The sequence below is a fragment of the Bombina bombina genome, chromosome 1, assembly GCF_027579735.1.
Source record: "Bombina bombina isolate aBomBom1 chromosome 1, aBomBom1.pri, whole genome shotgun sequence".
Taxonomy (NCBI): domain Eukaryota; kingdom Metazoa; phylum Chordata; class Amphibia; order Anura; family Bombinatoridae; genus Bombina; species Bombina bombina.
The window spans coordinates 1,060,203,264-1,060,216,710 of NC_069499.1; the positions used below are offsets into that span (position 1 = coordinate 1,060,203,264).

Here is a 13,447-nt window from a genome sequence, read left to right on the forward strand (position 1 = left end):
TTTTCCTTTCTCTGCATGTTTTCGGTCGAATGACTGAGTATGGCAGTTAGGGGAGGAGCTATATAGCAGCTTTGCTGTGGGTGGACTCTTGCAACTTCCTGTTGGGAAGGAGAATATATTCCATAAGTAATTGATGATCCGTGGACTGGATACACTACAAGAGAAATAAATTTATCAGGTATGCATAAATTATGTTTTTTAACTAATTATTTATAAAAGAAAATTTTAACATTTACTGGGCCTTTAATTACAAAATACAATGTGCAAGCTATGTATACTGTATGTGTGACTGTATATATAAATAATAATGTATGTATAATAGCTATAACACACAAATCAAGTATTAGACAATAGAATGTGTGGGGTGCATGAGTGTCTAGATGGGAAGGTTAGGAAAGGGCGAGGAGATTTTTGCCTCCATTTTTAAAATAATATACTGATTATGGGCGCAACAAGCAAGCAACTCTTTCTTGTAGTACGTTTCTCGGTATATTATGCTCATATTATTTTTTTCTTTATTTTTCTCCATTTTTTGGCACCCCTTCAACCTTGAAACTTTTCTGTGGGTGCCCATGATGGGTGCCAAGCTATTTGTGTTCGTAGCTGACTTGATATGTGAGTGGTGTTTGACCAGTTCATAACACTAATGGAGCACTGAAACATTATGGACATTAGCCCATTACTTTTATAAGCAGAAAGAAATAGGTCTACATAAAATGCAATAATGATTTTAAACATTCAATTGTTCCTTTTCTAAATATATAATTTTAAGAACAGTCACGTAATCCACAAGGTGATATAACCAACTGCTTTTAACGTGTTCTCTACAAGACTTTTGCAGCATTTTGGACTTGATTAATTTATATTCTTTTCAAAACATGTTGGGTAGCAGATGTTCTGTGTAGTAGTTTATGCTAAGATTTGGATTTCTAAATTCCTGGATAACCTCATTGTTTATAAACATGTCAGACACGTTTCCTACAGTGTTAAAGCAGTTTTGCTTTTCTGTTGTTAGAAAAGCAAATGTATTGATACTTTTTAGGGCACAAATTGGTAAGTGATAACAGGCCGTGTATTTAAGCCCTTTAGAGGCACACAGTATTGTTATAGGACAACATTTTACTATCACACTATTATAATTGGGTGCTGTTCTGGAGAATAGAGGGTAAATACACCGTGTTGTTATTATATATTTATTTTAATGTTTCATACCTATCTGCCTGTAGGTGAACAAAAAGTACTGCTCTCTTTGTGGTGATTATACCAATAGGATTTTTTTTTAAAGAAGGGAAGAATTCAATTCATACCACAGTTATTGTAATCTTCAATTGAATCTCATTATCTCCCTCTGTTCTGTTTGGTATCTGTGTCCATCATTGTCCTTCTGCGGTGTTTGCTGTTATAGAGCTATAGGTTGCCCCTGACAATGTCAGAAATACAAACTGACCATTTTCTGAATCCTACTTCTGGTTTACCCCCTGCAGTTTATAAATTCTGTAGTTCCCTGAAACCTGCTTACAATTAGTCTAGTGAAAAAAATAAACTGATAATAGGTAAACCATTTGTTTTTAACATACAATTCTGATTGATAGAAATGGGATTTTTTTTGGACTAACATTTTTCTTTCATTACTCTAGGAGCTGGGTAAAAGAACTTCGTCAAAACATCCAGACCACCAGGCTGTTCAAAATGCACTGCAGGCCATGAAAACCGTCTGCATTAATATCAACGAAACCAAACGGCAGATGGAGAAGCTGGAAGCCCTGGAACACCTACAGTCTCACATAGAAGGATGGGAGGTTTGGGAACATACTTTATTTTATTTTTATGTTTGCTATAGCTTAACTTCTTAAAGTGGCATTACATCTTAACATTTAGGCACTTCTTTACTTCTATTATCTTTTTGCTTCATTTTGCATCTACCAATCAGCAGCTAGCTCCCAGTAGTGCATTGCTGGTCTTAAGTCTGATAATGTATTATTTTTAACAAAATATACCAAAAGAATTAAGCAAATTAGGTAATAGAAGTAATTTGGAACATTGTATAAAAAATACTTAAATTTTCCCTTTGAGAATTTTTTTACAAACCATATATGACATCATAACTATATTCCTAAGTGCTGTTAGGTGGGTAAAATACTTAAGACTTGGCTTAGCCACCTCTTCGTTATGTCTTATATGTTCTTTTGAAACTATAAATGTGTTTTTGTTTTCCTTTTTTCACTCAGTGTTTCTTTTATTGTGGACAGTTAGGGATAGTTATAAAACTCCTGTGTCTAATGTTGTAGAGTCAAGATTCTAAATGCCAAAGGGTGCGCTCCAGTCAATCTGTGGAAACCGAAAACACTTCATAGAATTAAAGGGACACTCAGGTTAAATTAAATTTTCATGATTCACATACAGCATGTAATTTTAAACAACTTTCCAATTTACTTCCATTAAAAAAAATGTGCACAGTCTTTTATATTTACAATTTTTGAGTCACCAGATCCTACTGAGCATGTGCAAGAATTCACAGACTATACGTATATGCATTTGTGATTGGCTGATTGCTATCACATTGTACAAGGGGAGTGGAAATATACATAACTTTGCAATTTGTTATAAAAAAAATCTACTACTCATTTGAAGTTCAGACTAAGTGCTATTGCATTGTTTTGTTATCTTGCATTTGTTAATTATGCAAATCTAATGTGTTGACTGGTCCTTTAAATTACAGAAAAAGGTAGAAATATAAATAAAAAGAGATAATTATTGTTTGTTTTTACTATGTAAATAAACATGTTAGGGGAAAATATTTTTTGAGTTTAATGTTCCTTTAATGTAAAGGTGTAGTATTGGGCTCGATTTATCAAGCCCTTTGCCTCGCTACGACTGCAGGTTCTCACAAAAGAACCTGCAGTCAGTATTTATCAAGCAGCGGTCATCAGACCGCTGCTTCTCTAACTCTTCTCCACCTCTTAGTTGGAGAATTTCAATCTCCCATTCTCGTCCGACCGGCAAGATTGACAGACAATCACGCGCGGACAGGGGGCGTCGTTGCACAAGAGCGCAAAATAGTGCTCTTTTGCAATGCTGAATTCTACCAACGGAATTCTGCCCACCAGAGGCAAGCCTCGGCGGACAGGGGTGCATATGTACACCCCTGTCCGCCGATGCTTGATAAATCGAGCCCATTGTCTGCTGAATATACAAACAATGACAGACGCACAGAATCCAGAAGTGCACACACATATTTATTGTCTGTTAAACAATAAACGTCATTATTATCCCTTGAAAAGTAATGCATTTGCCACAGTGTGCACCTGAAGATTTGTTTGTGTTCTTGTTTAACTTTTTTTAATGATTATTAATATTTTACACCCACAACGATAGCTGACTTGATTTTTTAGACCCGGCAACATTAGAATAAAATGTAAGCCATTGAAGGTCATTTGTTTTTTTTTTTTTTAAAAAAAAGTGTAAAAAAAAATTCTGTTGCTCAATGTTTCAACATTTTAGAATTTCAAAAGTGTTAACATAACACAGACTTCTTAAAATTCCAGTCATGCAGTGTAATTTTACTGTAAATGTATTCAAAGAGTGTTTGAGGGTAATATTTAAAAAGTTGGTTATAAATATTTTTCCCTGAATGCTAAAGCTTCCTTAAAGTCTTTCAAACAAAAATAATTTTCTTTCTATAGGGCGAGTTGTGATTTTATATATATATATATATTTATTTATTTATAATATAGACTGGTGTAACGTAATATGTTTCCATATAGTAGTATGTAGTATAGTAAAAAATATTCCCCTGTTACTCTCACTCTAGCGTTTTTTTTTTTTTTATGCCCCTAGCAGAAGGTGCCGTTCCCTTCACCTTCAGAACTTATCGGATGCCTTCTGTTTTCAAAAGTAGCGGTCAGTACAGCTTCTGATTGGCTGTATCACTAGAAAAAAAATCTGAAAAACAAAAGAGCTGGTACTATATTAAATACACTATACTAGTCTTTATTATACAGTTAGAATCTTTTTTCTTAATGAGTTTTATGCCCCTTTAAGCACAAGTCCCCTGATTAAAAGGCCATTAAAAAAAGAATCTTTTATCTATTTAAACTATAACTGTGTAGTCATTATTGGTAGTGCTTATGTAAGTTATATAGAACTACTTGAAAAAAATCAGCAAGTATTAACTGAACCTATACAAAAAATGTTTCTAATGTACTTGCATTATAAATTCTACTTTTTTTTTCCTTTTAATTTCAGTTAACCTCTAGTTAGCTGGTGCTTGCAGACAATCAGCTTCCGATATGGGAGTATTCCACTATCATGCGTATCTGGCAGGTGCATGTGCAGGAGAGCACTAGAAATGTTACCAGTTTTGACAGGTGGTACTGACCCTTTAACAGCTCAGTACGTGCTTTAGGCAACATAATTGCATCATCAGTTAGTCCCAAAGACAACACTTTCATTGATTTGTGTGCTGTTGCGATCTTATTCTCCACTCCCAAGTCTAGAAAGTAAGGTGTCGCTTTTGCATCCAAATTTCCAGTTTATTTCTATTACATTTGCTTTGTTCTCTTGATATTTTTTGGTTAGACTTGAGAACATACGCGTCTTTAGTATTCTATGGCAGCAGTGTTATTTACTATAACATTGCTATAAACCTTTTTGCAAACACAACTGCCAGATGTCTAAAGACATGTGCACGCTCCTGAGTCCACCTAGGATTACTATTTAAATAACAATACCAAGAGAACTCATTTAAATTGGTTAAGTAAAAAAATTGGATAGTTGTTTAAAATATTATGCCTTTGATCCATTTAAGTGTTATTTTGACTTTACTTTCCCTTCAAGTGTTGCTATAGTTTATGTCTATCTACACTAAGGCATGTGGGCAACCTAGGCCCTCCAAGAATTTTTGTGGGGTCTTCAGCACTGTTAACAGAAAAGAGATGCCAGTAACCTCACTTGTTTTTAGGTAATTAAACAAGTATTTTGTACATTTGATTAGTATATCAAGTTAAATTAATAGGAGCACATTTCCAATGTATTTTTAGCAAATATATGATCATAATCAATCACAATCTAATTTTATTTTGAGGCGTATCTTTATCTTTAGCAGAAGTGGGAGTATAACTGTATGTGGTTCCATCCAATCCCACCTTTAGTAACTGGCCAGCTATACAAAACATCTTGCCATCCTGCTGTAGTCAATATAGAGCACTGAGCTTCCATGGTGACCTCAGACACTCCTATATTGTAATAATTATTTCATGCTAGAATTTCCACTGAACCCAGTAGAATAGCAAAATCAGTGAATGCCTAATAAAAGATAATGCAAAGGCACTTTTGTTTAATTTTCAAATTAGTAGTAGTTTTCTTTCTGACAAATTTTAAAGTTCTATTTTCCCCTCCGAATGCATCATGTGACAGCCATCAGCCAATTACAAAATGGATATCCGTATATTTTGTAAATATTACACATGCTCGGTAGGATCTGGTCTATGTATAAAGATTGTGCACATTTAGACAATGGAAGTGAAATGGAAAGTTGTTTGAAATTATGTGTTCTATCTGAATCTTGAAAGTTTAATTTTGACTTAACTGTCCCTTAAATTAAGGGAGGAAATATTCTGAACTCAATGTCCTTTTAATGGTGGAAAGTTTGCAGACAACAGTTTCCCCATTTTTTTAACAAGCCTTTTATAGTAGCTTATTCTCTCTGGACCCAATATGTCTACAGCCATCTTTTAATTCCAGGAATGGAAAGTAATCTATGTTAACTCAATTTTCCTTCAGATCTCTATAGACTAAAGTCTACAATGGATTAATCGATAATTCTACTGTGAAATGAAGTTCCATTTACCACTGAAAATTTCTATTATGAAGCAAAGAGCAGAGAACTGTCCCCCCCCCCCCATTTTAGAAATAAAGAGTAGAGAACTGTTTTTAGCAGAGGTGGTATGGACTGGAATTCTGTGGCAATTTCAAGATACTTGATCTTTTTTTGTTACCACAATGGCATTACCTTTACCAGATTATTGTACCCTCTATACCTGATAGTATATGCACCAAATGTTTAAAATACATGGTTACCTATTACTTTGAGGTTTACATTATCAGAGACCGCTTTGCAAAATTTCAAAATGACACTAAACTTTTATAAAAATAAATCTCTTCTGTAAATTCCATCTCAGAGTTTACAAATCTTGGTTTACATTTTTTGCCTCTCATTTTCACAATGTGCTGTAGTCAAGTGACCAATCAAAAGACAATGGGGCCCAGGGCTGCCACTAAAAATTGTGGGGCCCCTGACTTAACCACTGATCAGCCCCCCCCCCCCCCCCCCCTTTGACATGTGCAATTTTTGACCAAGTGACTAAAACGTATATGCACTTTATTCTTAAGTGTCTATTTAAACTTGGAAATGTTGTAAAGGTGGTAACATACAAACACACAGACACACTCATACACTGAAACACACTCACACATAAGGATTCACATATAGACACTCTAGCAGACACGCAAAGAAACTCACTCAGACACAGACACCCAAACAGTCACTCAGCACTTGATTACATTGACCTGACAAGTAATGATGTAGACTACAGTTTTGGAAAAAAAAAAGATATTTAGAAAACAAAATATGAAGTTCTGATTATCTTTTTGTAAAGGAAGATGCCAACTATATGATGACAACAGCATGCAGTGGCTGAAAGGAAGGGCCCTGAACTGCCTAAACAATAATTTAAAGGTTAAATGGTGGATTGGTGACTTCCGTAAAGGTCTCATTAGTCTCAAAGTTTGTAGAAAGATGTGAATAATCAGTAGTAAGGTCAAAATGTCCTAAAAAGGAACAGACAATTGCAGAAATTAAGAGATCACTTTTTAAAGAATCATATTTGTAAATGTGTAAACAAAAATAATTCAGTGAATTCAAAATTGTACATTAATGAGCTGGGTAGATGGCTAGATGAAGAAAAGTACTTTAAAAAGATTGACATATGTTTGTTTGTCCCCCATTTTCCCAAACCAAGAGCACCACGTCAAATATAGTGTACAAATATTCCCATCTGTAAGCTGTACTTATGGATTTTGAAAATGCTGTACTCTATATGGTCTTGGTGAAACCATAAGCTGTAGTACTCATACCATTAGATCTGGTTAAATGCAGGATTTAGGCTTGTTGGTATGTATTTCAAAATTAAGTCAGCTATAGTGTAAACGGAACAGTTTTAAGTTAACCTGTCTCATTTCAAACACTGAGCAATCTTAGTCTGAGTGTATAACATTTTATGCAGATGTAAAAATCTTAGATAAAATGCCTCCTTGCATCTCGAAAGTTTTTGCATAAAGGGGCAGTAAAGTGGAATGTTATATATATATATATATATATATATATATATATATATATATATATATATATATATATATATATATATATATATATATATATATATATATATATATATATATAAATAAATAAATGCATATCTGCCAAAAGGGCACCTACCATTTGTTTATAGAGGAGGAAACATTTCTACATGGTTTTAAACATATAGTTTCTACAGTATTGTCAAATAATCATAAATACACTGCTGCTAAAAAAAATGTTTTTATGGACCCCTGGCCCCACCATACAACTACTACCACACTGAAGTTACAATATGAAATTGCACAAAGAAATAAAAACACTTGCTAAGTAAGTTCTACCTCCTCTGCAAATGAAAGTGATCTGCCGTCTGACTCAAGCACACACTGTACAAACAAAGTCTGTCTCACCCTGTGGTTTAGTGCACACTCAGAAATCCTCTCAAATGCTAATACTTTACTCCTTGTATTAACATTTCCCATGCTCAATTAGCACTCTGCTGTAGTACCCACTGGTGGCTGTCAAAATGTAAAAAAATTTTTTTTTTTTAGTTCTTGCCTCATGGCCCCCCCCCCTGGCCCATTGGGCCCCTGACAGGAGTCACCCCCTGATGGCGGCCCTGCATGTGACAGTTATCAATGAATCCCAACTCATATATGTATACAATGTGAACTCTTGCACATGCACTTTATTTCTTTATTTGTAATGTGCCAACAAATAAGCAGATACCAAAAATAGACAGGGCAGGGAAGGCAGACTGGGACATATGCCCCAGAGCACTTACATTCTAAGTATCCATAGATCCTTAGACACACAAATAGGATTTTTGATTTGCGACTTTTATTGGTATTATACTACTAAATAATGAAGCATTCCTCCTTGTTGCAGTCTTATATAGTAGTATGTTTAAATACCTGCTTAGAGGATACATACATTGCTTTGCTAGAACCATATTATTGAACAAGCCTGATGTAGAGATGTTTTAGAACAAGCCTGATATTGAGATGTCTTAGGTAGAACAAGTCTGGCATAGAAGGTAGAACAAGCCTAATGTAAAGATGTCTGATGCAAATATGTCTTTGGTTGAACAAGTCTGATGATAACATTCCTTAGAGCTAGCCTGGAACAAGCTGGATGTAGAGATGCCTTAGGTAGAACAAGCTGGATGTAGAGATGCTTTAGATAGAACAAGCTGGATGTAGAGATGCCTTAGGTAGAACAAGCTCAATGTAGGGATGCCTTAGGTAGAACAAGCTCAATGTAGGGATGCTTTAGGTAGAACAAGCTGGATGTAGAGATGCCTTAGGTACAACAAGCTGGATGTAGAAATGCCTTATGTTGAACAAGCTGGATGTAGAGATGCCTTAGGTAGAACAAGCTCAATGTAGAGATGCCTTAGGTAGAACAAGCTGGATGTAGAAATGCCTTAGGTAGAACAAGCTGGATGTAGAGATGCTTTAGATAGAACAAGCTGGATGTAGAGATGCCTTAGGTAGAACAAGCTCAATGTAGGGATGCCTTAGGTAGAACAAGCTCAATGTAGGGATGCTTTAGGTAGAACAAGCTGGATGTAGAGATGCCTTAGGTACAACAAGCTGGATGTAGAGATGCCTTAGGTACAACAAGCTGGATGTAGAGATGCCTTATGTAGAACAAGCTGGATTTAGAGATGCCTTAGGTAGAACAAGCTCAATGTAGAGATGCCTTAGGTAGAACAAGCTGAATGTAGAAATGCCTTAGGTAGAACAAGCTGGATATAGAGATTCCTTAGGTAGAACAAGCTGGATCTAGAGATGCCTTAGGTAGAACAAGCTGGATGTAGAAATGCCTTAGGTAGAACAAGCTGGATGTAGAAATGCCTTAGGTAGAACAAGCTGGATGTAGAAATGCCTTAATTAGAACAAGCTGGATATAGAGATTCCTTAGGTAGAACAAGCTGGATATAGAGATGCCTTAGGTAGAACAAGCTGGATTTAGAGATGCCTTAGGTAGAACAAGCCTGATGTATTAATACCTGAGGTAGAACAAGCTGGATGTAGAGATGCCTTAGGTAGAACAAGCTTTATGTAGAGATGCCTTAGGTAGAACAAGCTTTATGTAGAGATGCCTTAGGTAGAACAAGCTGGATGTAGAGATGCCTTAGGTAGAACAAGCTGGATGTAGAGATGCCTTAGGTAGAACAAGCTGGATGTAGAGATGCCTTAGGTAGAACAAGCTGGATGTAGAGATGCCTTAGGTAGAACAAGCTGGATGTAGAGATGCCGTAGGTAGGACAAACTCAATGTAGAGATGCCTTATGTAGGACAAGCTCAATGTAGAGATGCCTTATGTAGGACAAGCTCAATGTAGAGATGCCTTAGGTAGAACAAGCTCAATGTAGAGATGCCTTAGCTAGAACAAGCTGGATGTAGAGATGCCTTAGGTAGCACAAGCCTGATATATGAATACCTCAGGTAGAACAAGCTGGATGTAGAGATGACTTAGGTAGAACATGCTGGATGTAGAGATTCCTTAGGTAGAACACGCTGGATGTAGAGATTCCTTAGGTAGAACAAGCTGGATGTAGAGATTCCTTAGGTAGAACAAGCTGGATCTAGAAATGCCTTAGGTAGAACAAGCTGGATGTAGAGATGCTTTAGGTAGAACAAGCTGGATGTAGAGATGCTTTAGGTAGAACAAGCTCAATGTAGGTATGCCTTAGGTAGAACAAGCTGGATGTAGAGATTCCTTAGGTAGAACAAGCTGGATGTAGAAATGCCTTAGGTAGAACAAGCTGGATGTAGAGATGCTTTAGATAGAACACGCTGGATGTAGAGATGCGTTGGGTAGAACAAGCTCAATGTAGGTATGCATTAGGTAGAACAAGCTGGATGTAGAGATGCTTTAGGTAGAACAAGCTGGATATAGAGATGCCTTAGGTAGAACAAGCTCAATGTAGGGATGCCTTAGGTAGAACAAGATGGATGTCGAGATGCCTTAGGTAGAACAAGATGGATGTAGAGATGCCTTAGGTAGAACAAGCTCAATGTAGGATGCTTTAAGTAGAACAAGCTGGATGTAGAAATGCCTTAGGTAGAACAAGCTCAATGTAGGATGCTTTAAGTAGAACAAGCTGGATGTAGAAATGCCTTAGGTAGAACAAGCTGGATGTAGAGATGCCTTTGGTAGAACAAGCTCAATGTAGAGATGCTTTAGGTAGAACAAGCTGGATGTAGAGATGCCTTAGGTAGAACACGCTGGATGTAGAGATGCCTTAGGTAGAACACGGTGGATGTAGAGATTCCTTAGGTAGAACAAGCTGGATGTAGAGATTCCTTAGGTAGAACAAGCTGGATGTAGAGATGCCTTAGGTAGAACACGCTGGATGTAGCAATGCCTTAGGTAGAACAAGCTCGATGTAGAGATGCCTTAGGTAGAACAAGCTCAATGTAGAGATGCTTTAGGTAGAACAAGCTAGATGTAGAGATGCCTTAGGTAGAACAAGCTGGATATAGAGATGCCTTAGGTAGAACACTCTAGATGTAGAGATTTTTTTTAGGTAGAACAAGCTGGATATAGAGATGCCTTAGGTAGAACACGCTGGATGTAGAGATTCCTTAGGTAGAACAATCTGGATATAGAGATGCCTTGGGTAGAATACGCTGGATGAAGAGATTGCTTAGGTAGAACAAGCTCAATTCAGAGATGCTTTAGGTAGAACAAGCTGGATGTAGAAATTCCTTAGGTAGAACAAGCTGGATGTAGAGATGCCTTGGGTAGAACAAGCTGGATGTAGAGATGCCTTAGGTAGAACAAGCTCGATGTAGAGATGCCTTAGGTAGAACAAGCTCAATGTAGAGATGCTTTAGGTAGAACAAGCTGGATGTAGAGATACCTTTGGTAGATCTAGCTGGATATAGAGATGCCTTAGGTAGAACAAGCTCAATGTAGAGATGCTTTACGTAGAACAAGCTGGATGTAGAGATGCCTTAGGTCGAACACGCTGGATGTACAGATTCCTTAGGTAGAACAAGCTGGATGTAGAGATTCCTTAGATAGAACAAGCTGGATATAGAGATGCCTAAGGTAGAACAAGCTGGATGTAGAGATGCCTTAGGTAGAACAAGCTTGATATAGAGATGCCTAAGGTAGAACAAGCTGGATGTAGAGATGCCTGAGGCAGAACAAGCTGGATGTAGAGATGCCATAGGTAGAACAAGCTGGATATAGAGATGCCTTAGGTAGAACATGCTGGATGTAGAGATTCCTTAGGTAGAACAAGCTGGATGTAGAGATTCCTTAGGTAGAACAAGCTGGATGTAGAGATTCCTTAGGTAGAACAAGCTGGATGTAGAGATTCCTTATGTAGAACAAGCTGGATGTAGAGATGCCTTAGGTAGAACAAGCTGGATGTAGAGATGCCTTAGGTAGAACAAGCTGGATGTAGAGATGCCTTAGGTAGAACAAGCTGGATGTAGAGATGCCTTAGGTAGAACAAGCTGGATGTAGAGATGCCTTAGGTAGAACAAGCTGGATGTAGAGATGCCTTAGGTAGAACAAGCTGGATGTAGAGATGCCTTAGGTAGAACAAGCTGGATGTAGAGATGCCTTAGGTAGAACAAGCTGGATGTAGAGATGCCTTAGGTAGAACAAGCTGGATGTAGAGATGCCTTAGGTAGAACAAGCTGGATGTAGAGATGCCTTAGGTAGAACAAGCTGGATGTAGAGATGCCTTAGGTAGAACAAGCTGGATGTAGAGATGCCTTAGGTAGAACAAGCTGGATGTAGAGATGCCTTAGGTAGAACAAGCTGGATGTAGAGATGCCTTAGGTAGAACAAGCTGGATGTAGAGATGCCTTAGGTAGAACAAGCTCAATGTAGAGATGCCTTAGGTAGAACAAGCTGGATGTAGAGATGCCTTAGGTAGAACAAGCTGGATGTAGAGATGCCTTAGGTAGAACAAGCTGGATGTAGAGATGCCTTAGGTAGAACAAGCTGGATGTAGAGATGCCTTAGGTAGAACAAGCTCAATGTAGAGATGCTTTAGGTAGAACAAGCTGGATGTAGAGCTTCAGTAAGATGGACAAGCCTGATGTATAGATATTTTAGTTAGAGCAATCCTGTTATAGAGATGGATTAGTAATTAAGTAGCAGCGAGGTGCAAAACTGTGCTTTTTTCAAGCTAAATAAAAGTAAACTAAAGTACATTTATATAGTTCTTTTATTATTTGATTTTTTTTCTTGTTTTTATGACAATGCACAATTTATTTTAGCAGTGTTAATTCTTGTCAGTTTATATTTTATACATACAAATAAATATGTTATCCCTACAGAACTAATGGTCCTTCAGAAATACTTATATAATAAATAAATAATAAATAAAATCACTTTTGTTTGTTTCGTTTTGTTTTGTATTAGGGATCCAATCTAACAGACATCTGTACACAGCTTCTTCTCCAGGGAACCTTATTAAAAATATCTGCTGGAAATATTCAAGAACGAATGTTTTTTCTTTTTGACAACTTGCTTGTCTATTGCAAGAGGAAATCTAGGTGAGCAAATATTAGAAAGTTTTTCTTTCTAAATCTTACATTAAAGAAATATCTAGCAGGCAATAAAATAATAGTGGCTGTTTTATGAACATAGAAAGATAGATATATATACTTTGATAGAAGTCATCTGTCTGCTGTTGACAGCCGTGTCAAATTTCATGAATGTGGAGTGTAGTTGGTTATAATGGTTTAAGTCCCAAAAAACTTTGTCTTTAAAATAAGTAATATAGTTTTAAGCTGACAAACTCTATAGTTTATATTTGCCTCTGTTCTTCCATAAAAAAGGTAATTTAACATGTTTAATGCAGCAAATCACTTTCAATTTCATTTTAGAGTTGCTGGAAAGAAGTCAACTAAACGCACAAAGTCTATAAATGGTTCTTTGTATATATTCCGGGGGAGAATTAATACTGAGGTTATGGAAGTTGAAAACGTGGAAGATGGAACAGGTAAGATTTTTATTATGTGTGTGTGTGTATGTGGGTATATATATATATATATATATATATATATATATATATATATATATATATATATATATATATATATATATATATATATA

At 36.4% G+C, this 13,447-nt stretch overlaps 1 protein-coding gene across 1 annotated transcript in view; it reads left to right on the plus strand.

Moving 5' to 3' along the window:
- The window catches only part of PREX1 (phosphatidylinositol-3,4,5-trisphosphate dependent Rac exchange factor 1), a 631,853-nt gene that overhangs the window by 239,743 nt on the left and 378,663 nt on the right, over positions 1-13,447 (plus strand). Inside the window, exons 6-8 of the mRNA XM_053690087.1 lie at positions 1,638-1,799; positions 12,752-12,885; positions 13,219-13,334. Coding sequence (XP_053546062.1) covers positions 1,638-1,799; positions 12,752-12,885; positions 13,219-13,334 — 412 coding nt within the window. The remainder of the gene's footprint in view (positions 1-1,637; positions 1,800-12,751; positions 12,886-13,218; positions 13,335-13,447) is intronic.